The sequence below is a fragment of the Diadema antillarum genome, unplaced genomic scaffold (assembly GCF_040938485.1).
Source record: "Diadema antillarum isolate AM-2024a unplaced genomic scaffold, OU_Dant_1.0 seq00001161_RagTag, whole genome shotgun sequence".
Classification (NCBI taxonomy): Eukaryota; Metazoa; Echinodermata; class Echinoidea; order Diadematoida; family Diadematidae; genus Diadema; species Diadema antillarum.
Window position 1 is genome coordinate 258,740 of NW_027271970.1, and position 24,269 is coordinate 283,008.

The 24,269-nt window shown below is 38.6% G+C and overlaps 1 protein-coding gene across 1 annotated transcript in view; it reads left to right on the forward strand.

Moving 5' to 3' along the window:
* Nucleotides 1-24,269, forward strand: part of LOC139744329 (hephaestin-like protein) — a 59,981-nt gene that overhangs the window by 10,979 nt on the left and 24,733 nt on the right. The window contains exons 2-6 of the mRNA XM_071654770.1: nucleotides 3,690-3,886; nucleotides 16,012-16,256; nucleotides 18,386-18,592; nucleotides 21,064-21,201; nucleotides 24,031-24,197. Of these exons, the coding sequence (XP_071510871.1) occupies nucleotides 3,690-3,886; nucleotides 16,012-16,256; nucleotides 18,386-18,592; nucleotides 21,064-21,201; nucleotides 24,031-24,197 (954 nt within the window). The remainder of the gene's footprint in view (nucleotides 1-3,689; nucleotides 3,887-16,011; nucleotides 16,257-18,385; nucleotides 18,593-21,063; nucleotides 21,202-24,030; nucleotides 24,198-24,269) is intronic.

Here is a 24,269-nt window from a genome sequence, read left to right on the forward strand (position 1 = left end):
AAAACAAAAATTCGAAAAAAAGAAATTAAAAAATGATAAAACAATAAAAAACATAAGAAATTAACTTTGATACTGATTTTTTTTTTGCACATAGATGTTAGGAATGTCACTAGGAATATTTACACCAAAAATCAGCATTCCATACGCTTTTATAAGCCAATTACAGACGAAAATGAGTTTTTTGCATATATTTGCATATTTAATCAACTTAAAATAGAAAATGCAAATTTTTGGAAAATTTAACTTAACAGTCTTGTAGACTACATCCGGCTTTATGTCCATGCAAAATTTTGCGGCGATGGCGCGGATCAACGGCCGAGATCTGAAGGGGGGCCATAATGCCCCCCAGGGGCGGATCCAGGAAATCCGTGAAGAGGGGGCGCGTTTACAAAATTAAAGGGGGGGGGGCACGCACCCCTCCCCCCATTTTTTCTTACTATTTTTTTTTTTTTTTTGTTTCAACAAAAAATAAAGGGCGGGGGGCGTGCGCCGGTTGCGGTCCTCCCTGGATCCGCCCCTGCCCCCCCCCCCCCCCGGAATTCAAGCTCGCTATTGAAATAGCCCAGGTAAGTTAGGGTTAAAGGGGCGGGGCACACCAAATAACCGTAAGAAGGTGGCAGATAGAGGATTCAAATATACTAGTAGACACAAACGAAGACGATGTATCAAACACACGCTCCTTAGATGTATCTAATGCCATTGAGCGCAATAGGGATTTCGAGCCACACTTGAGTTATGATATAGAAAAAACGAATCGACTTTGTGTAAAAGTCAACACAAAACAGGGGCGGATGATCGGATCTGGCTTTAATTGCTTAGGGGGGCTGGGGGTGACAATTCTCAATTCAAAACAAACAAACAAAAAGTCTTCACATTTTTTGCGCCCACTTCTCACCCTCAAGCGACAAATCGGCGTAGGCCTAATACTTTTTTTTTCTATGCACATCACCGTAGATCTGCCACTGTAATAATAATGATAATACTTACACTATACGTACAATTTCTGTAGCGTCATTATCCATTCTGATTTAATGTTCAAGGCGCTCTACACAAAAGCAAAAAGACTGAAAGATATATATAGCATAAACAGAGACTCCAACCCCAAGCACCTTCTGATCTGGAGATTCTCCCGCCCGAAACCCCTAGCAAACGGGAGACTCCAAGTTGATGTGTGCGAAGCGCAAAGTTCCTAGGATTCTAGATGTTCTCTGGTGCTATCTAAGCGATAGAAATAAGTAAGAAATCCTTTCCACCGGGAGACACAGAGCCAAGGCGGGAGAAATCAAATCTCAAACGGGATCTAGAACGGGAGATTGTGCAAAAATGGGCTTTCGGCGGGAGATCTCCTGTCGAAAACGGGAGAGTTAAAAAAGAAGAAGATGAAAAAGATCAAGACATAAAAGTCTGTCTTCAAAACACACTGTCAGACAAATAGGATAACAAATGGGATTTTAGGTTACTCCTAAAAGACGTTATGAAACTTGAATCTTTCAGCTCACGAGGAAGTGAATTCTAGACAGTGGTACAGTCAATGTACAATTATTTAATGTACATATTCCCACAAAGAAGGGAGCTGATACCCTCCCACCAGGCGCGCCGGAAGCAGTTTTGGATTGGGGGGGGGGGGGCAAACATTGGAGGGGGCTCAAGATTAGACCATGCATGTGTTACACAATATACACATACACACACACACACACACACACACGCACACACATCTATTATATATATATATATATATATATATATATATATATATATATATATACATGTAAAGTGGCGTACGGTGGGTCGAAACATGGGGGGGAACATAAAGTAATTTTGACGGTCTGTATGCTTGTGCGTGTGTGCGTGAGCAATAATGGGACTACAATACATTACGGAATGTGATACATTCAACAACGCAGTCATTGAGGAACATTGTAAGTTTTCCTTACATGGATTATGGAATGACGGTGTGAAACGATCGACAAATTAGATACTGTCAGCAACATAAGGTGAATGGCATAACAATAAAATGCGAGCGAGCGAAGCGAGTGAGCTTGAAAATTTTGATATTCTACAGTTCCAAAACTGGAGTTTTAATTGTAGCTACATATTTCGCTTTGAAATAAATGGGGGCGCATCGGGCGCAACTGCTGGCAATTATTGGCAGCAACATTAGGAGAATGGCATAACGATTCAATGCGAGCGAGCGAAGCGAGCAAGCTTGAAAATTTTGACATTCTACAGTCCAAAAACTCCCGTTTGTAGCTATATCATTCGCTTTGGAAATTAAGGGGGGGGGGGGGGGCATCGGACGCAACTGCTGGCAATTACTGGCAGCAACATTAGGAGAGTGGCATAACGATTCAATGCGAGAGAGCGAAGCGAGCAAACTTGAAAATTTTGACATTCTACAGTCCCAAAACTGGGGTTTGTAGCTTTATCTTTCACTTTGGAAATAAATGGGGCGGCGCATCGGGCGCAACTGCTGGCAATTCCTGGCAGCAACATTAGGAAAATGGCATAACGATTCAATGCGAGCGAGCAAAGCGAGCGAGCTTGAGAATTTTGACATTTTACAGTCCCCAAACTCCCGTTTGTAGCTATATCTTACGCTTTGGAAATTAAGGGGGGGGGGGCATCGGACGCAACTGCTGGCAATTACTGGCAGCAACATTAGGATGGAGTGGCATAACGATTCAATGCGAGCGAACGAAGCGAGCGAGCTTGAAAATGTTGACATTTTACAGTCCCAAAACTCCCGTTTGTACCTATATTTATCTTTCGCTTTTGAAATTAAGGGGTGGGGGCATTAGGGGGCAACTACTGGCAATTACTGTCAGCAACATTAGGAGAATGGCATAACGATTCAATGCGAGCGAGCGAAGCGAGCGAGCTTGAAAATTTTGACGTTCTAGAGTCCAACAACTGCCGTTTGAAGCCATATTTTTTCCCTTTTATTCATATACATATTTATTTTATTTTCTTTGTTTATTCATTTATTTTTATTATCATTATTATTACTATTTTTTTTTTTGGGGGGGGGGCTTTTTGGGGGGGCAAAAATGCGTTTTGCCCCCCCACTTTTTGGATTGGGGGGGCGGCCGCCCCCCCTGCCCCCCCCCCCCCCCCACTTCCGGCGCCTATGCCTCCCACTACCATCATAATAGCATAGAAATCATTCGCTCAGATGATGACAGAGGATCTTTGTATGAATCTGTTCTCCAATCTCGCCTTTTTAAAAAAGAGGGCAGCGCACTACCTTTTACCAAGGAGCTCAATTACTCAAAACTGCAGCAGCCGACACTGCCTGAACTTTCTTCAACGCGGTACCTCAGCAATTTTGTTTTTCGTGTACTTTGATCAACGCGTGCGATGATGCGACGACGTCTTTCACCTGAGGTCAAAATCAGACCTTTGTTTCCTCGGGTCTAACCTGCTTTCTGTGAACTGCCTCCGATACATAACTCTCAGCCCTGGTTCCACGCTATCTACTCCTAGCTCCTGGAGAGTTACACTTACAGATTGCACAACACCACGGCACCTACCAAGTGGAGTCGGTAAGCGATCTCTGTGCTAACGCCCCTCAGTTTGAACAGCCTTACTCGCTGTAGATGCAGGTGGTAGGTGGTATCTAGTGTTATCTAGTTCCCGAGAGTCCCTGTGAAAGCATCGACAGTGAAAGTATCTTGCTACAACAATAGTACAGAAAGAGACTGCACAGGATGCATCTCAGGTTGCAGGGGTACCTGCTGAGTTTCGTCGTCGTCCTCGCCGCTTTCTTCACCCGTGAAGTGGCGGGGAGAGAGAGGGTCTACTACGTGGGTATCGTCGAGGAAGACTGGGACTACTCACCAGACAAGAGAAACGAAGTCACGGGGGAGAACATCACCGCGGACAGGTGGGGCTACTGATTGTTCCCAGACTTCTCTTATGTCTTTCAGTTGTTAGAGATAGTTTACCCCTTGCCAAGTGTCTTGGTTTAACTAGATTGCATGGGCTTATACACACCCACAAAACCAATCACATTCAAGGCACTCAATCATATACTCAACTTCTGGACCAGTAGCAGGGGCGGATCCAGGGAGGACCGCAACCGGCGCACGCCCCCCCCCCTTTATTTTTTGTTGAAACAAAAGAAATAAAAAGAAAAAATGGGGGGAGGGGTGCGTGCGCCCCCCATTTAATTTTGTAAACGCGCCCCCTCTTTACGGAATTCCTGGATCTGCCCCTGCAGTAGAGTTTATGGCAGTTTGTTGTGCCATCATGATCAGCATGTAGGGTATTTGATTGTGAGAGATATGTATTTGAGATTAAATTCCCTTTCACTTTGGAAAAGTATAGAAATTGCTTATGAAACATTTATAGGTAATATTGTTGATATTACATATTTAATGACATGTATGCCTGAAATGACTTTTTCATATCCATGAAGAGAAACATTACTACAATATGATGTACTGTACATTGATTCTAGCTGACTGTAAAGATTTTGAAAGGGAATAATGCTACAAATGTTTTGAAATCCCTACCACTGTTAAGTGCTTTCATCATTGTAATTATCACTCTTGTTAGGGGCATCACCGCCAGTTTCATTTTTTTTTTTTTGTATTCTTAATTTCACATTCATAGTTTGATAAAAATGTGATTCTAAAATTCATAGTATCATGTTTTTAACAAAATATACTTTCAGAAGTCCAAGCTTTTGTACTTCATCCCCTGAACCTACTTGTGTCATTCTTGCGGTTGTTTGTCATTTTATGCCAAATTCAAAATGCCAAATTCCCTTTATGAGTTCATACTCTAGTAGGCCTAAATAATTGTCCCCCCCCCCCCCAGCTTTTTAGATAAAAGAGTTTAGTGGGATTCCCTTCTTATGATGACCTTGTCACAGTATGTTCAGTGGTTGAAGCACCCTGAACCTCCTCTTTTGTTCACATTGCTCTTTTTTCATAACTTTTGCAATGGAAACTTAGAACTCTGACATTGAATGAACAAAAGAGACCATTGTGTACTTACAATTTATGCATTCCATCTATCCACCCACCCACACGCAAGAAACATGGTTACAGCTGTATGTGACTATGAATAGCTCTTTTTTCCCAATCCCTAACAATTGGACATTTTGCCAAGTGTGAATAGTGAAAATTTGGTATTAGCCTCTAACAAGCTCTGATCGATGTGGTGGAACCAACAGCTTGGAGTAGATCAAAAATAAAAGGCTTGCTGAGTTTTTTTTTTTTCTCTCTCTCTCTCTCTCTCTCTACAATCTGCATGATTATTCTACTGTGCTTGGCATAAACCTGTGAAGTTTGATGCTTGGGTGACATTTTAGTTTTTGTGTGATCTGTAGGCCCTAAGCAAACCTATTGTCATAGTTGCCTAACCATTCAATTGTCCATCAAATTAAGACTTCCTTGTATATAGATGTTAAGAAAAATTCAATGATATATCATTTTGATGAGATGTCATACATAGTATGGAACTTGTAAGACAATCCACAAGTTAACATCTGTGGCATAAGATGAGGATATTGCCATGATTTGTTTCTTCTTCGATGCTTAGACAGGAACAGCTGATAGTGTGCTGTTCAGTAATTTTGAACTTCCTTCTCTTCTCAAAAAAAACAAACTTTTGTCATGGTGCCAGTTGCTGTTTGTGAGCCAGATACATGCCAGCAAAATTTTGTTCTTTTGTACGTTGCTTGAATGCACATTGTTTCATACGGGAACCTTGCCTGTGAATGCACATTAACAGTTGTTCGTATCTGTTGCCATTCACATCAGTTCAAGCTTTTGTAACTCAGCTACAAGCAGGGCACTTTGATCTGGAGCATGACCCTGGGCTGCTGTTGTTATACCTCACCCTGGCAAACTGTGGTTAGCTGAAACATTGTATAAAAAAGTACATTCCCATGCCATTCACAAACACTGCATGCACCAAATTATCAATATCAAAAAAGAAAAGAAAAGAAAAGAAAAATCAAGATGAATTGATTCTGTCATTTGCAATGTTGATCCTAATACATTGTACTACATTTGTCACACACAATAAGTATAAGTGCCTAATTCAAGTTGAAGTTTGTTTCATTTTTGAGAACATAATATCACATCTCACCTTCTATAGTGGCAGAAATAATGTAACAAGATAATGTGGATTGAACATAGTAAACAACAAATAAGAAATTAGTTATGAGTAGGCCTACTGAAATAAAGTGAAGTGTCCATATTATGCATCGTGCAAAAAAGCAACAACAAAACTCTAAAACAAAACAAAACATCAGAGAAACCCATCAAAAAGACATTTTTGTAGAATGTAATAATTTATTTCCATTTTCTCCTTCTTTGATACCACTCCTTTTGGCTGTGGGTGAACATGCACACCCTAGATCACTCACCTCCCATTCCCTAGCTAGTATGATATATATTCCTCTCTGTTCCTCTGTTTCTTCTGCTCTTCCTTTCTCCCTCTCCCTCGATCTCTATATTTCATTCTATGTTTCTTCTCTGTTTTTCTGTATGCTTTGTCTCTGTGTTCTTTCCCCTCCTGTTTTAATTCTCTTGTTTTTTTTTTTTGTCCCTACCCCTTTAACTCACTGCCTGCCCATCTGTTTTCTGCTCATATTATCCCACTCTCTATCTGCAGTATATCTTTCCTAATGTAACATATGAAATATATCATTCATAATTATATTCCCACTCTCATTTTCCTCTGTGTGTTTTTTTTTTTCTATATGATGTCTCCTTTTTTTGTCTTGCTGTATTTCTTTAGGTCTTAGGATATATGTTTCCCTTAAGCCTGCATGACCCTTGTCATGACTCATTTCAATCCACTGGATGTAGGAAGAATCACCCTTTTCCTTGGAACTATTACCATTTTGCCTATTTCAGCAATTACAGTCCACATACTCCTTCAGGTACAAGACTTTCTTTGAATAAATAACTCTATCGCTATCCACTTTGAACTTGGTACAATCTTGAGTGACTTCATGAAGGGGAATTTTCAAAGCAAATTTTTAGTGGGCTGTGAATGCCACCTCATATATCTATTACAAATCTTCTCAGAATTCTGCCACAAAACTTCTGTTATTTATTCAGACAAAAAGATCCGGTCTAAAGTACCACTTCTGTTTGCATCATCATCATTGTTGAGGCAATACACCCCTAATCTTTGTCCACAACACAGCCTTTGCATCCACTTGGTCAATCACAGCTACCAACAATGTTTGCAAAACCTATCAAAGAAGATCAGTGTTCAATGGGGTAACACTTCATTTTGATATTGCTAGTACTTTTCAGAAAGAAGCTAGTGCTAAAATGTACCTGTGCATGATGCAACATAATAGTCGGAAAGCCTGGGCAGTTAAAGGTGACCATTCATTTCAACAGTACGTAGAACATTGTTCAAGCACATTGCTACAATTGAAAGTCTTGTCAAATTTGATTGAGGTATTACTGTAGATTCAACAATCCATCTGCTGGATGTAATGTAATACAGTAGTCTAGCATACAACATTACTGACTGAGCTCCAAATCTCCCCAATTTTGCAGGATGGAGGCTTCCTGTAAATGTACTATTAACCCATTATGTGCTTTCAGTGCTGATTGTCACAGGAACCCCATAGCGTTATATACACTGTCCAAAGTCCATGGCACAGACATGGTTAATTGATGTGTCCATATCCTGACAGGAACTCATTGATTTTTGAATTATTTCAGCCTACTGAGAATGATACATATATGTAATGCACATATAATATGGGTACTAGTATGAGATACATCCAGCTCCCTGATTGCTCTGTGGTACCTCTCCGATTTCAGTGTATACATGCTGACACATCTAGGAACTAATAAAGAGTGCGCATGAAGAGTTTGATTGCAAAAGGACTTAACTCCATTCTTGTTAAATTTAGATATTTGCTATTAAAACTGTTAAAAACAAAGATAATGAGAAGAAAATGTGGTATATTTTTAATCATAAGTTTAAGATTCCTTATTGTAAATGTTACAAATGAGGTATCACTGGAAAGATTTTATTTTGCTCTATGTGATGGAGGATTTTTTTTGTGTGTGTGTGTGATGAAACTCTTCATGTTACAGAAACTGTGCATACAGCTTTAATGCATATTGGTGCATTAATGCAATGGTACTGGTAACATGAAAATGCTAGGATCATGTCAACTGAAAAACAGATATTATATACCAAAATCAATTACGTAGTATAGGCCCTACCGCAAACTGCAGTGCAGTGATAACCTTCACATCCAAATATTTGATCTGTTAACATGGTAGCATGATTAGTTGGCAGATAAAAGAGTAAAGGAAGCTGTGCAGAATTAGGTGGTGTTGCTTAAAAAAAAAGGGGGAGAGAGGAAAAAAAAAATCTGTAAAGGCCAAATTTCAAAACCTGTGAAGAATTTCTTGGAGTTTACATATCTACAGCCCATAATGATCACCTGCTTTGGTATTTGTTGTTGACCAGCTGTATTTAACCTTTCTGTGCCACGCACTACAGATAGTGTGTACAACACTTGGATTTTCTGTGCAAATCAACAGTCAAAGCACACGAAGGGTTAAATGTTTGGTTTCCCCAAGTGATTGAATGCATGTTAATTTCAAAGTTTTTTTTTTCTAAAAATTATCTTTTTTTTTTGTCAGCCACCCTTGTTACTATTTAAGAACTTTGATAGTGAAATACAAGTAAAATAGAGCAAGTAGAATATGATTCATGTAAAGCTTATGGTTCGGAGAATATCACAGTAAAAAAGGAAAAGATACCCCACACTCTTTAGTGACTAAAATTTTAACTGTAGTCATGGACTCTAAACTTTTGTTGGATGTTTTCAAAAATATATATTCTGATACAGAAGGCATAAACTGCAGAGCAGAAATATTTCAGCAATGCGATAGACCACTGTATGAATGACAGTATAATTATCATACAGCTTTGTCATACCACATATCTGATAGAAACAATAAACAATCAGACAAACTTTGAGATAAAGATGAACGGGTATGGCAAGAAAGTTGAGTTGGGATCAATCGCAATTCCATCGCAAATTTTGCAGGTGATAGATCAACACACTTGTAATCAGTCAAAGCTTACTCTTGTAGGAAAAAAGATTAGCAATCAATAATTGCAAATGTGCACTCAGTTGCAAGATTTGCAATTGCTTTTCAGGATTTGCAATTGCTTTCAACTTTCTTGCCATACCCTCATAAAAAGTGTCATGAAAACAAAAGCAACATAATCACAGTTTGATGGATGGAGATGGCAGCTTGGGGTACATGCTTAACTTGCATTTGAATAATGTTTTTGTTTTTTTAAAGAAAATCTTGCCAGTGTATGGAATGGAGCAGGGTGCTAAATAACTTTTTGTTACCACTTGCCCGGTCTGGCAAGCAAATTTTCAAACTGTTGCAGAACACTTGCCCGAACATGAATTATACTTGCCCGAAAAGAAACTATAAGATATAAGAAATCACTTGTAAAGCCAAGGGTTTGACAAAACCCAATCATTTGAATAAACAGCACATATGGGGAGTAACAAACTTGGTTGGATAGAGTGTTGGTGTTGGATTGATGGGACTTTTTCACGTAAGTGGTGAGAAGTAAATATGGCTTCAAAACTTTTTGCTTGCCCAGTGTGGGCAAGCATTTTTTCTCATTGTTCCAAAACACTTGCCCGACTTTGATTTTCACTTGCCCTGGGCAATCGGGCAAGTGCTTATGTAGCACCCTGTGGAGAATATATTACTGCCTTTGATTTCAGTTCTGCATGTCTAAGCAAAATCATTCCCCCCCCCAATATCAGCTTTTTAAACTGTTATTTTGCCCTGTTGGGATGGACAGCTATCCTGAGATTAAAACGGTAAAAGCTGAAGGAAGTGAGGAATGTACTATGTAGTGAAAAAAAACAAACACCTCGCGGAAAGTGATATGATTCACACGAGGTAGAGGAGGTCGTAGATATCAAATAAATGCTGACCTAAAGTAACTGAGCAAAAGTGGTATTGACCCTGGGAAAATGGTATAAAACCTTTGAGAAAACTTTATCCTATAAAATATATTCATTTCAAGTTCAACTGAACTTTAGATTAAAAAGAAAACAAACAAAAAAATCTCCTACATAATTACCAAAAGCTGTACACTGGCACTGGTCCAACGGTCCCTGACCAGTAAAATTTACTGTCAGACCAGAAACTTTTTCAGGAATGGACATGTAAAGAATTGAAAAACTGGATACCTAGTGGTCCGACAGACAGGTCGGACCAGTAGAAAAAATGGGTTAGTGTGCAGCCCTGATAGTTACCATATGTTTGGAATTGCAGTTTATTTTAAAACATTGCAGAGTTGTAATACTAGAACAAGGTGATATGAGAGAGAACACCTCCATTATGGATTGTGTATTTGCATCTGAACAGAAATATTATTCTTTATGCCCAAAACAATGAAAAATGTAGTACAGTGGCATTGATCAGTGCCTCCCTTGAATGTCTTATTTTACTATCAAACGAAATGACAGAGTTGAGTTCTCCAATCTATCTGTATTTGGCATGAAATTTCTTCCAGAAACAATCAAGACCAAACTTTGAAAGTTATGTACCTTTCAATCCCAACTTCATATAGCGTCCTCTTTTACAGATTCTAGGAAAAGTTTGAAAAAGTAATTCAGATTGATTTTCAGTTCCATTCAGTTCATTTTAGTTTCGTATGAGACCTGCTTCAGCCAATGGCTTTTCTTGAGCTGGTCCATGGTGATAAAAAAAAAAATGCAGACAGAAGTGGTAGGCCCTATATACAAGAACGCACATGTACACTCGTATGATATGTCTCAAGGTGTTAAGACGTTGCTTTAATTACTTGCAGAAGGCCTATTCACTCACAAGAGTTATTGGTTTCTAGATTGCGATGCAAAAATCTATTTTATTCACCACCTTTCACACATGGCTAAAGAAACTCACTTGACTATCAAGGAGTGTTCTTCACTGAATTTGCGAGTAAAACTCTCAGTTTCTGTCACTATTTTGTGAGCAAAAGTCATACCTTTTATACAATAATGTGGCTACTGGTCATTTGAAAGAAAAGGCATCATAAATTCATAGTACAATTCACATCAAAACAGAGCTTGACATTTTTCTGTAAAACTTTGCTCATTACATCTCCAGGGTAACAAAAATCTATAAAAGTGATATAGATTTGAGAAACAGAACATTTTCTCAAAGCTTGACTATGTTGCTATCACTGCTCAGAATGATGTGGCACACAGGAGTTTTACACCATGGCATGTAATGAGTTATAGAATAAACATACATAAGATACAATGTGATATGTTTTAGAGTATGTGAGTGAACAGGTTCATTGTTAGCTATCATGGGGTTGATTCGCGCTGACACATGAAAATTGAGATTGCTATCAAAATCTTTCAGCAAAGCAAGGTTTTCACATCCAAATGCAATTATTTCCAATGGAGCACTGCACATTAAATAACACGAGTCATATATTGTAACGAAATTTTGGTATGGAGAGGGCGATTGGTAAGCTGAGGATACTTGGGTTCCTTTCCTCGCTTACTCTCCTCAAAATCCATTATGTGGTTAGTAAGCGTGCCTTCGGTTTAGCCAGTGTACTGGAAATTATGTAATTAATTGTAAGGTATTGCGGAACAAGAAGTATTAGAGTCACAAGTCACAAAGACCACAGGAGGCATCATATGGAGTTTGTCCAATTTATTTGTGAAGAAAGTTATTTCCACCACGAACATTACAACGAACAAAACTTATTGATCTACATGCTGAAACTCCTAAACGAAAAGACTCCTCGACTAGGCATAAACAAGTCTATTTATACTGAGGTCACCTGTTAGCGGCCGCGAGAGTGGCCTTGCTGGGAGAAAACAATCTGACCTTACGGCCAGCTGTCGCCGTCCATCATTGTGAGGATGAGGGCGTGGCCGTACGTGTCCCTGTCCTCACGCGACCCTGTCCTTAGCTGGGGTCGCATGCAGACGCGTCCTTTCGTTACGTAAGAGCGAGGTCGCATGCTGACGCGTCCTTTCGTTACGTAAGAGCGAGGTCGCATGCGGCGTCCTTGCTTTTTACGACACGAGGCCACTGCTCGCGGACGCGGAAGTTGCAGAGTCAGAGAAATCTCGAGGGAAGGTGAGACGAAAGTGCAAGCGAGCAGAAATGAAAAGAAAGCGTGGGGGAGAAATAATAGTCAGCAGAAAACGAGAAGCAGGAGAAAGTAAAGTAGCAAGGATGGCACGATGACAGAGGCCGATCGTCGAGCAAGGACGAAAAGAACAAGGATAGAGCGAGGACGAGAAGCAGACATGATATAGAGCCTCAGTTTACTTTCAACATTAATTCAAATGTAAATCGATACAATACATAAAGATGAATGAATAAAAATGGAATAAAAATGGAATATACGGAACATATGATGTAAATGCTATATCGTGAATTATGTCTCAACAGGATTCGTAACAATATCATCTGGCATGTAATCATTTTTCCCTCTCCTAAAAATTCATGATTCTTAGAGATTCAAGGTCTTTTCACCCAAATGGCTACTAGCCAAATGATATCAGAATCATATAGCCAACTGGTAGCTGGAGATCATTACCTTGCCAAATACTGCAATATTTTGCGTGAATCATATTGAAATGAGAGAAAAACAACCCCGTGAGAAAGTCATAGGAGACCTACCTAGCACCACTTTTGTAGGAGGGCTGTGCATCAATACCATGATAGAGCAAAACAAATTGACATTGAAAAGAATGAGTGTCAGTCTTTGTAAAGGGAACATTTTATAGTAAAGCTTTTCTGCACCAGGGACTTTGGGTAGTGTGTACAAGGCTATGCAGGTTTTCTGTGCCAATCCGCACTCATAATGCATCATGTATCAAGGTTGGAAAATGTATGGTACTACTTGCATCCAGATTCTTTTGCGCTTCTGTGCATGTAGGACCTATGTGAAACTAGGGACAAATTTAAGGATAAGTTCATCCAAATATAGGCCCTTACATGTGGATTGAATGAATGATATTAGTTCACATCAAGTTCACATCAGGAGAGCTTGAGAAAAATTAGACAATGCTTTCAAAATTTATGAATTTTTGAGATATTTTCCTGTGCTGGAGTGATTGTTTTTTGTGTTTGTTTGTTTGTTTGTTTTTTTTTTCATTTGAAAATCATCCTACAGCAATGTCATCAAAGTTAGACAAGTTCTGAAAATTGAGCTACCGTAATTTGAACACAATGTCTCAAGGGAAATTTGCTGTAAAAATCATAATTTTTGGCATCATTAACTTGTCACTCAGAATTTCACATTACTTATAGCTTGTATATAAGACGGATGAAATGGAACTTGTTAAAGTTGTAAAAAATATATATGCACAAATTCAGAGAGAAATGCATACGAAATTCAATATTGAAGATAGAAACATGAACTTTAATCTTCTAAAATGTGTTGCCAATGTAAGAATCATGTGACAAATTTAAAATGATTCTGCGCCTGATATAGACAATTACAATAAATGGCAAAGTACTCAATGTGCTCTCATGATTCATTTACCAATTGCATTACTATTTCAAGCTGCATTATGCCCCAATATCAATTGTAATATAACCCAAATTTCAAGTCCACAATTTGCAAGCATTCATTACCATCATGAAAGACTTCTGGTGTTCTTTTCCATTTTTCCATAAATGTCACTTCTGATTTGACTACCCTTCTTTCCTTTACCTTATCTTCTACTGCACACAGACACTCACACACACACACACGCATGCATGCACACACACACACCCACACCCACACACACACACACACACACACACACAAGTACACAAGTCGTTTGCTGTAAACTGCTTGTAAAGTTTGTTCAACTGTTATATGGCACCATGAGGCATGATCAGTTTCAAAAAGGGACTTTCCCTTCCATGTACCTCTTCTCCCTCTCCCTGCCCCCCCCCCTTTCCTCTGCACGAAATCTGACTTGACCTCTAGACACCACATAAATCTGGAGGCCTCCGCTATATCTCTGATGTAAAGCCCAGTGCAAGGCTAAAGGAAGTCGCTTCTGCCTTTCTTTGGTAGACTGTGGCATTCTTCCAGAAAGAGCCTGGTTTGGGATTCCCATCAAATGGTATTAGGGCCTATTATAAAGTAAAATGGGAATGGACTATGCAGGAGAAGTGGCAGAAAATGGAGGGGGAGGGGTTAATTGGAGGGGACAGTAACAGAATAATGACTCGATTACTGGTAGGGTTTTTTTTAAAACCAGTGAAGACGTGTCCCAAGAATACTTTGGCAGGTGTCTGTTGGAAATAGTATAGCAAAATCAGTCCGTCCTCAACGGGTTAAGGGGGCGAGGGATTATTGTAAAACCAGAAACATTTGCGGTATGAAACTTTCACAAGTTGTCACTGGTATAATTCAATGCATTGACTAGGCAAAACCTTTCATATGCATTATGTTTTTGTGAATCTTGGCTCCTTGCAAAATTTGCGAACGTTTCATGCACGCAAAAGTTTCTGTTTTTTACAGTATGTAACATGTTTTTATTTCATATTTGTTTTAGTGTTTTTGTAGCTTCTACTGCACAGGAAACCAAACCACAATGTTTCGGGTTTTTGGATATTTTTGATGTCCTATGAGCCAGGATATCCCCTCAAAGTGTCGATAAATTCAGGATTCTTTTGTTTTTGAGACATGATGAGGCCTATGTCACGTAGTCAGTGCTGGATATGGAAGAAATGTCATTTGAAAAAGACAGGTCTTGCATTAAAGGAACCATTTGTGCTGCAGTACACTTAATATGATTTGTATAGTTGTAGATTTGCTTATCATTTTTTTGGGTTATACTACATACATGTAGTCCAGTAAAATGTAGATCAAACCTTCAGATCTTCATATAATTATTTTCAAACCAACTGTATCTTAATAGTAGTAAAACAAAAAAACAAAAAAACAAAAAAATAAAAATAAACTTGACAGAATTTATGTCTGTGGCCAGACAGGCAAATCCCACACTTGCAACTTGATTTGAACACAACTATAAAATTGCCAATTTCAGTCAATGTCTGGAGTTTTGAGAATGATAAGCTTGTGTCTGGGATGGGAGATGGGGAGGAGGTTGAAATTCCTCTGTAGTCATGCAATTTAGTGTTTCATTGATGAAATATTATAATGCAGATGAATCCTGTAGTGCACAATCGCATAGACAATTGTAAACCCCCACTCGTATTTCACTCTTGACATCAAATAAATGCTTATAGAATGAAATTATCCTGGAAATGTGGATGACAGAAGACGAGGTGTTGAAATGGGTTATCTGCTTTATATTACATTAGATATGTGAATGCCAATTATATTTCTTTTTGTTTTCTGAACCTTAGATAAGTTTTATCTCAATATTATATTCATTTTGATTTTTAATTGGCTTATCTTAGTATAGTCCGAACTCACGTATGTATCTATCCTTTCATATGGTTTATGTTATTTCTTTCTTCTTCTCTTTTTGTGGCTAGAAATTCACTGAGGTTTTAACATCTTGAACTAAATTTTCCAGGCTGAGTTGTTGTTTAAAGAAAGAAGAGAGAGAGAAAAAAATATGGGGCTCGATCCTGGTGTTCCCATCAAATTAGCTGCTGAGGCAACATTATTAGTTTCACATATCTCAAAAAGGCCCTTGTGATGTTTGCGCCACCCCACTACTTAGTTGACTCCTGATTTTCAATGCTGACACTAGTTAGAAGAAAAAAAGGCTCTGTAATCTTCACCTACATGTACAGCTTGCAGTCTACCATATCATAGCCACCAGGCTAAACTCCAGAATTTCTGTAAAATTAAAGGGGGCGAACGCACCCCCATTTTTCTCTATTCATTTCTTTTTTTTTAACAAAAAAAAGGGGGGGGTAGGGTTAGCCCGGTGCGCTCCTCCCTGGATCCGCCACTGAAACTTTATGTTTTTGCTCCATTTGCATTTAATGATTCTTTGTCTTCCTTTCCGCAATGCAGTCCTGAAGGCCAATATGTGATTCAGGGTCCAGACCGCATCGGCAGCGTGTACAAGAAGGCCCTGTATTATGAGTACACGGATGACACCTACACCGAGCGGGTCCCTAAGTCCGTCTGGCAGGGCTTTCTGGGACCCATGCTCTATGCCGAGGTTGGGGACACCATCCTGGTGCATGCCAATAACATGGCATCCAAGAACTTCAGTTTTCATCCACATGGAGTCTTCTATTTCAAGGACTCCGAAGGTGAGTAGGAACTAGGATTTTTGGGGGTCATCCCACAAGACCGACACTCACAAGTTCAATACCGAAAAAGGTCCATGAGTCATACAGCAAGTGAGTCCACACCAGGTAGAAACAGCCCACGAGTGTGACATTACAACATCTACAGGGTTTAATGCGTCGGTCTTGTTGACCTTGTTTGCTTTAGCATCAAACTCATGGGCTGTATGACTCATGGGCTGTATGACTCATGGGCTGTATGACTCATGGGCTGTATGACTTATGGGCTGTATGACTTATGGGCTGTATGACTTATGGGCTGTATGACTCATGGGCTGTATGACTTATGGGCTGTATGACTCATGGGCTGTATGACTCAAGAGCTGTATGGCTCGTAGGTGTCAGTCTTTTTGGGAGTAGCTGTGTTGTATGTGAGTACCTATATCTTGCCATAGTTGTCAACTTTCCTTTCATACTCCAGTTGCCTTTTTGATATTTCTAATACTTTAAAAAATCCATAAACATAAATCTTACACATCTGAGAAGAAATCACAATTGTTATGAAGTACACAAAAGGTGCAGCGTAGTTTGTGTACATACAATTTACACCTGTAAGTTAACAAACTTCACTTATCACTTTGGCTGTAAAATTTGTAAATTTCCCTGCAGTGAGGTATCTTGAAGGTGTAAATTGTGCAATCTGCTGCATACTAACTATAACATTTTTTTTTTTTAATTCTGATAACAAAATTTGTTTTTTTTTTAATTGATATTTATACACGACAGTGTTAGTGGTTGGAAATCAATTTTTTCTGTTTAGGGAACTTTTTTGAAAGTAACAAATGAATGACTAAAAGCTTGTCAAGCATGTGATCTTGAGAAAGATCCTTAAGCTGTGAGATTCAAGCGTAATATGTGAGACTTGGTAGGTCTGAAAATACTACAAGGAAATTTTCTGACCTACAACCAGGATGCAGTAAGACTATTCTTTTGTGACATCATGCATGGACAGTGATGAAGAAATTGTGAGGAGAATTGTTTTTCTTTTTTAATTGTAAAGTGCAATTTTCTTAACTTGTTACTGACGTACATGTATCTTAAGGGTAATATCATTCAACCTGCATTCCGGAAAAGGTATCGAAAGCCTGGACATGCTCTTTTATTATATTTGAAAAGTAGAGGTATGATGAATTTTTTTACATAGATATATTTTCTTTATATTGTTGTGCGTAGACCTATGTGTTTGATGTCACAAACTGTAGCAGTCTTCTCACCTTGCAATGGTAGCAGCAAACCTTAACTTTTGAAGCATTTCCCTGAAGCCGCTTATATATTTAGTTTAATTCTCCTTTAAATAAGTCAGAGGAGAGAAGACTGTTTAGTCCTGCTTAATTTTTTATGGAAGCTTTTCTCATCTCTCGTATAATATTTGTTGAATACAAAACAAACTCGTCTCTTTGTGACATTCTAATCGGCGGGATGTTTGCTCAGGGCGTTCAGAGGAATGGACGAATTTGGGATGGCTGATATTTGCCCGTTTATTGCAGATATTATCCCTCAATAAAATATGTTTACTAGTACGTATACATCAGGAGGTGTCTAGCATGTACTGTTTGTTGACCTTGGTGTGTATGTGTTGAATTAATGTGAATTTTTCAACAGTGTCTTGGAATTTTGTGCTAGCTGAGTATGTCAAGAGACACGCACCCCTTCTTTATTTATTGTTAAAACAAAAGAAATAAAGAGAAAAATTGAGATGAAACCCGGAAGTAGCACCAGAATATTGTTTGCCCCCCCCCTTTATGGAATTCCTGGATCTGCCTCTGCCTTGTGTTTGCTATAGTTTCAATCCTTGCCCCACACACCACAGCAAGTCAGTCCAGGATGTCCAGTAATCAATTAGTGACCTTTTGCACTCAAAGGAGGTTCTATTGACATGGCAGAATGTATATTTGACCAGGAAATAAGTTGACCTTAAGAAGAAGACTGGTCAATATGTATACAAGTGAATTATATGTTGCTATCCCAGTGGAGTGACCAAACAGCAATTTTCAATCAGATAGAACATACTTTAAAAATCTTAATTGCGTAAACAATTGAGCTTGTGATTGTTGTTTTTTAATCATTCTTTTTACCCTTCCTGGCTTATTAAGGTGCTGTGTATGAGGACAATGTTCCAGAGAGGGGAGGGGACTACCTCCCACCAGGGACAAGGCACACCTACCGGTGGGTCGCCAATGAAAGGGCGGGGCCAGCCGAGGGTGGTCCCAACTGTGTGCCCTGGATGTACCACTCCCACATCGAGAGCACTTTTGGCACTAACAGCGGCCTTGTCGGATTCATGCTTATCTGTCGGGCAGGTAAATTTTGAAAGAGAATATTCACTTTCAAATATGATATGATTCTTCAAAATTTGATGCTTTGAACTTACCTGTGTGGCAAAAACACTCAACCTATGGGTACCGACAGATTACTTTGGAGAGAAAGGGCGTAACAAATATCGAGATACTCTTTATTGTGTGTCTGAAACAACAAGGGGATGCAGAACTCCATAATTACCACTTTGAAGTGATTATCAGATTAACCTGAAATCAGGCTTACTCATCTTAAGCCTATTCTCTTCATGACCATAGCCACATTTACACCTACTAACATCGCGATTTTTAAAATCGCGATTTTTGGTTCCACCGTTTACACTTGCGCAAAAGTATGCGAAGTTTGAGCTTCACGAAACATCACGATTTTTGGGTCGGCAGTGCACATATGTAAACCTCTTTTCAACACGGTAGCTGAGTGGAAGCGCGCGCTATTCTGTTCGTTTTCACTGCAGTGCAGTATATTTTGTTTACAGCTAGCTGGTTGGAACATTGAGCCAGGGCTTTTTGTCACCAGTACAATGCACACATAAATTTGTGTTTCTCTCGAGTGTAAACTTACGGTAAAGCTACATAGCTTGCTATATTAGATCACATACGTAATAGGTGTGTAAACTTCATCTAAGTATGAGAAAGCTGATGAAAGCGGCATTCAGGAGGATCATGAAATTTCACTGATGTTATGACGAAAGTGAGAAGCAGGCTCGGTTTTTTTTTTTGGACTGGTATTTTATCAGGCGACAGCAAGAACTCACCATTGCTTTACCGACACTTGTTAGTACTCCTGTATTCCACAAACAATGTACATAATACCGAGAGAAGTATGGGCACTCCCAAAATCAACGCATTTCTGGGAGAACATTATTTTGTTAAGTCATCATGGGGTGATGATACGTGGTTGTAGAACTTCAGGTCTGCTACTAGTTTTCATGTACTACACCCTGTTGTTTCTTCAGGGAGAGGGAGGTGAGAGATCACGAGCCGATCGAGGATCGGCCGTTTAGACCTTTACAGCATATACCGTGTACCAGTACTCTGGCCAATGACCGACATACTCTCTACACCTCCCAAAGAGGGATCGGAATCAGGGAGCGCGCGTAAACTCCCGGTGCAATCCGATACCGAAAGTCACGTGATGAAAAATGGCGATATTGTTGCAGCTTGGGTTTACACTCACTAATTTCGGCTCAAACATCGCGATGTTTCAAAAAATCGCACTCCTGCTGGCGATTTTTCTTCCGATGTTTCGAGGGCGTTTGGGTGTAGTTGCTTAGCAACTTGCACCCAAATGTCGCGATTTTTCCAAGCAAGTGTAAATTGGCCTTATGTCAATGAATCAGTTCTACTGATAACTATTTTTTTTTCACAGTAACATTGAATAAAAAAAAACCCAGTCATCAGTAAAACTAATACAGTGACAATTTTATCTTATAGTTTTCAGGCACACTTCCACCTATCTTATTGGGTTAAATATACTTGAAGTCAATTTCACACGTAAGAAATATGAGTAAATAAAATTGTTAAAAATGCCTTAACTCGAGATATTGCTGTGCACTTCAGACCTAATAGTACAAGGGGGTATAGGGCAAGCTCTTTCAGAAGATGACCCAATCACGCACATGATTACCTATTTCTGATGCCAAGATAGGCAAGTGTTTTGAATTTCTAAGTCTGTATTGTAATATGAAAATACACCAGGAATGTATGCACATATTTGTTATGGGTGCCATTGTGATTTACAATATAATATATTTGATTTATTTTTATATTCCCTGATGAGAATGCATTAACTCTTTATGTGCCACGTTCGCACGTCTGACTCAGTCTACGACGTGCCAACTTCGCATATTCTGCTCAACAAACAAAGCCGCCAAAACCGATCGATAAATCGGCTAATCACTGCTAATCCCGCGGCACAATGAAAGCGTGTCTCGTGCTTTTGTTCCTCTCATATACGGCTTGCATTCTTTGTGGTGATTACTATCAAACTGTGTTTTGCTCGTACATTCTAAGTTATACTGTCACGGTTTTATGTGCAAAAGTCATGCCATTATAGTAATGTAGCAAGTGGTCATTCAAAAGAAAAATTGAACATAGATTTGTCAAACAATTTATATCGAAACAAAGCTTGGCATTCCTCTTTAACTTTGCTTGCTATTATGCCCATCTTAACAGAAATTTGTAGAAGTTATACAAATTGGACTAACAGAATTCTTTCTCAAAGCATGACTACCTTCCTGTCTCAGAAAAAACGTGGCACACAGGGGGTTTCCACCGTGGCACATAAAGAGTTAAATATAATTATATATACCAAGTAGAACAATGTATGATATGCATGTGCAATTTTACTAACATGAAATTTATGATGGTCAATTCACGCTATCAGAATTTTAACCTAAGTGAAAAGCAGCTGGCTCATAATGCCTTGGTTCCGATGGCTTCTCTGTCCAACGTAGGAATTCTGAACGACCAGAACAAGAGGACGGACGTCGCCGAGGACTTCCTCCTAATGTTTACCGTCACCGACGAAAACCTCAGCTACTACATCGAGGAGAACATTGACAGGTTCACGACGTCGACCACGCTGGATCCAGGTATTAATATTTGGTAGTGGATGGACAACTGATTCTTGTGTATAGTGTGTGTGTTTGTGTAATTCTTAATAAATTGAAATATATTTTCCCCACTTTTACGCATTGTGCAAACATTGTATGATCATTCAATTATGATCAACACATAGAGGTATTACGTTATTCTAGTGCGGTGAGATGTATCATTGCTTTTTCATACTGATGTTCTCATCCTGAAATGATTTGCTCATACAAGCAAATCATACCTTTTAAATAAAGTATTCAAAGCAGCAATATATTTCTATAAAATTGATGTATTAATGCAAAAACTATTCATGATTATTTCCATGGAATATTTTTAGCCATGTTTAGAAGGAAAGGCAGATTTCATCAGTAGTGTGTGTGTGTGTGTGTGTGTGGGTGCGTGTGCATGTGTGTGTGTGTTAATATCTTAGTAAGAATAGAGAATAGAATGTAGACAGGAACCTGATGAAGAAGGGAGATTTCAAAGTATTGAAGGTGGTTTAACTAAAAAAATCTGAAATTTGATATTCAAGTACTTTGACAGCTTCAGTCTGTCTGAGTCTTGAAAGTCAGAAAATGATTTGAAATTTGATTATCATTTATTTGCTGGCATCACCCCCCCCCCCCCCCACCCTTTTATTTTTTTTTCTCAATACTGCTCAAAAGCTAATATTTGAACTTTGCATCAGATAAAGATAAAATGCCTTCACGAAATGACACCAAACCCAAATTTGACAAACATATCTGAAACCTTGAACCAAGGGTCATAAACTGTTCAGTCACATCAGCCACAAATTACTTTTATTTTTGTATATTGACCTCCGTGTCTTATATGGGAGTCATTCAAAGTATGTTAATATGCTGATGTGTTTTTTTATAACTTTTTTCTTTGCACAGCAATAATTTTGTATGCTACCTTTTAAAGGGTATACTTTATTGACTGGGATCCCTCCTGTGGGCATACACTGTACATGGGAGAATAAACATGTGTGCATTGCACAGATTTTTAAAAAAATGTATTTTGATACTTCCTACTCTTTGATAAGGCTGTCCTTCATGCCCACAATCTGTAACAAGAACATTGATTAGATACTTAGTTCAGCTGAAAACTATTTCTATGTTGTAGGTCTAGGTTGTTTGTACTACTGCAAAAAGAATACCACTTGACATTTAGAATGCAGGCATCAGTTTGTAAAATCTGTATTACGTATGAGGTGATGAAAAAAAAAAGAGTTATGAATATGATGTGATATTTTAGAGTGCAAACAGGTTCATTTATTATATATGTTCAATACATTTGACTTTACTGCAGTTGATACATTATAATATGGAGTAGTATACCTTTCTGTGATTGGTTCATGATCATTTGTTTTTGGAATGCTTGAATATATTCTTACATAGGAGAATCTTTTCATGCAAACACACAGGATTGGTACCAAATAATAAAGCTGTTTATGTTTTGTCAGTCAATAGCACATATTTCAGATTTTGTGCAGTGGTCAAAACTGAGTTATGAATAATTTGTGATGCATATAAAATTTGATGTAGGGAAGGAACATGACTTAACACCCAGGGGTCGCAGAAGTTGTTGTTGTTGTTGTTGTTGTTGTTGTTGTTGTTGTTTTTTGGGGGGGGGTCAGAGATCAACAAGGTCAATGGTATCCCCCTCCCACCCCTACATACGTGTGCTTGGTGATGACACTGTGAAAATGATTACCATCGAAAATGTGCTTCAAAGTACTCTGACTATTAAAACCTTCATTGCATAGCAGATTATGCCTTTCTGTTGATGGAAACATGCGGAATGTTCTAACTTCAGACTTTAAAGTTCTATCTTTCGGAAGTCATGAGTTCGTCAATGGCATTTCAGACCTCTTGGATTTATCATTCTTTGCAATATCACCGAGAAAAATAATATGGGACCACCATTGTAAGCAAAGGCCAGGTCATTAAATAATTAGTTTAGTGTCTTTATTTCTTCAGAGCAGGAATGATTTAAGAAGAAAAAAAGGTTCGGCAAACCGTGAAAATTCTCATACGTTTGTGTTGGTCTGAATGTTTGTACGCGTATCCAATTTGGTGTGTAGTTGTGTTTGGTATGAGTATATTTCAAATTTCAAGTTTCAGGTTTATTTCACATCTTTTAAAAAAAACAAATACCACAAATTTACAACATATGAAGAGTTTGTTTGCAAAAACCGATAAGTCCATATTTGTCAAATGGAGATATTTGCGATTAAAGGTCAAGAAAAATGAAGAGAATAATAAGAAAATTTTTGCTTCTTTTGACCATAACTTCAAAAATATACCTTTTTATGTTGTGACCAATATATCATTTAAAAGGTATTATTTTGTACTTTATGACAGAGACCGTACTTCAAAATCTTCAAAAATAGACTTATCGGTTTTTGCAAACAAACTCTTCATATATAACTATTTGAATATGAAAGGAATACACAAATATCTTGAAATATTTTATATCATGGTACAATTATAACTAGTATATAGTTCGAATGATAGCATCGATAGAAATCAAATCAGATGACTTATGATCTCACTATTGTGGAGTTCATGTGCACATTTTATAAATTAACCCAGGCTGACAATGTCTATGACCTAATTATGATATATGTGCCATGGATTTAATACACGGCATATCAGGCTTCCACAACCAGTAGACTGTCTTTTTTTTTTATTTCTGTGGAGCATGATTGCATTCAATGCACTAATTGGTAATTTCAGCAGTAGTGTGGAAGTATTGCTAAAATTGAAACATTTACCATACATCCTTCTTGTTCCTTATTTTTTCTCTTAAAAAAAATAAAACAGAGGACGAAGACTTTCTGGAAAGTAACAGGATGGACAGCGTCAACGGCTACCTGTTTGGTAGTCTGCCAGGACTGGACGTCTGTCTAGGGGACACAGTGGCTTGGCACATTATGTGTATCGGCACGGAGATTGATGTGCACACCGTCAGTTTCCATGGAAACGTTCTGGTGAGACATACCACGGGGGATTGTTGGGGCAAAACCTTTTTTACTCTCGGCACCCTCTAGTTGTTGATATTT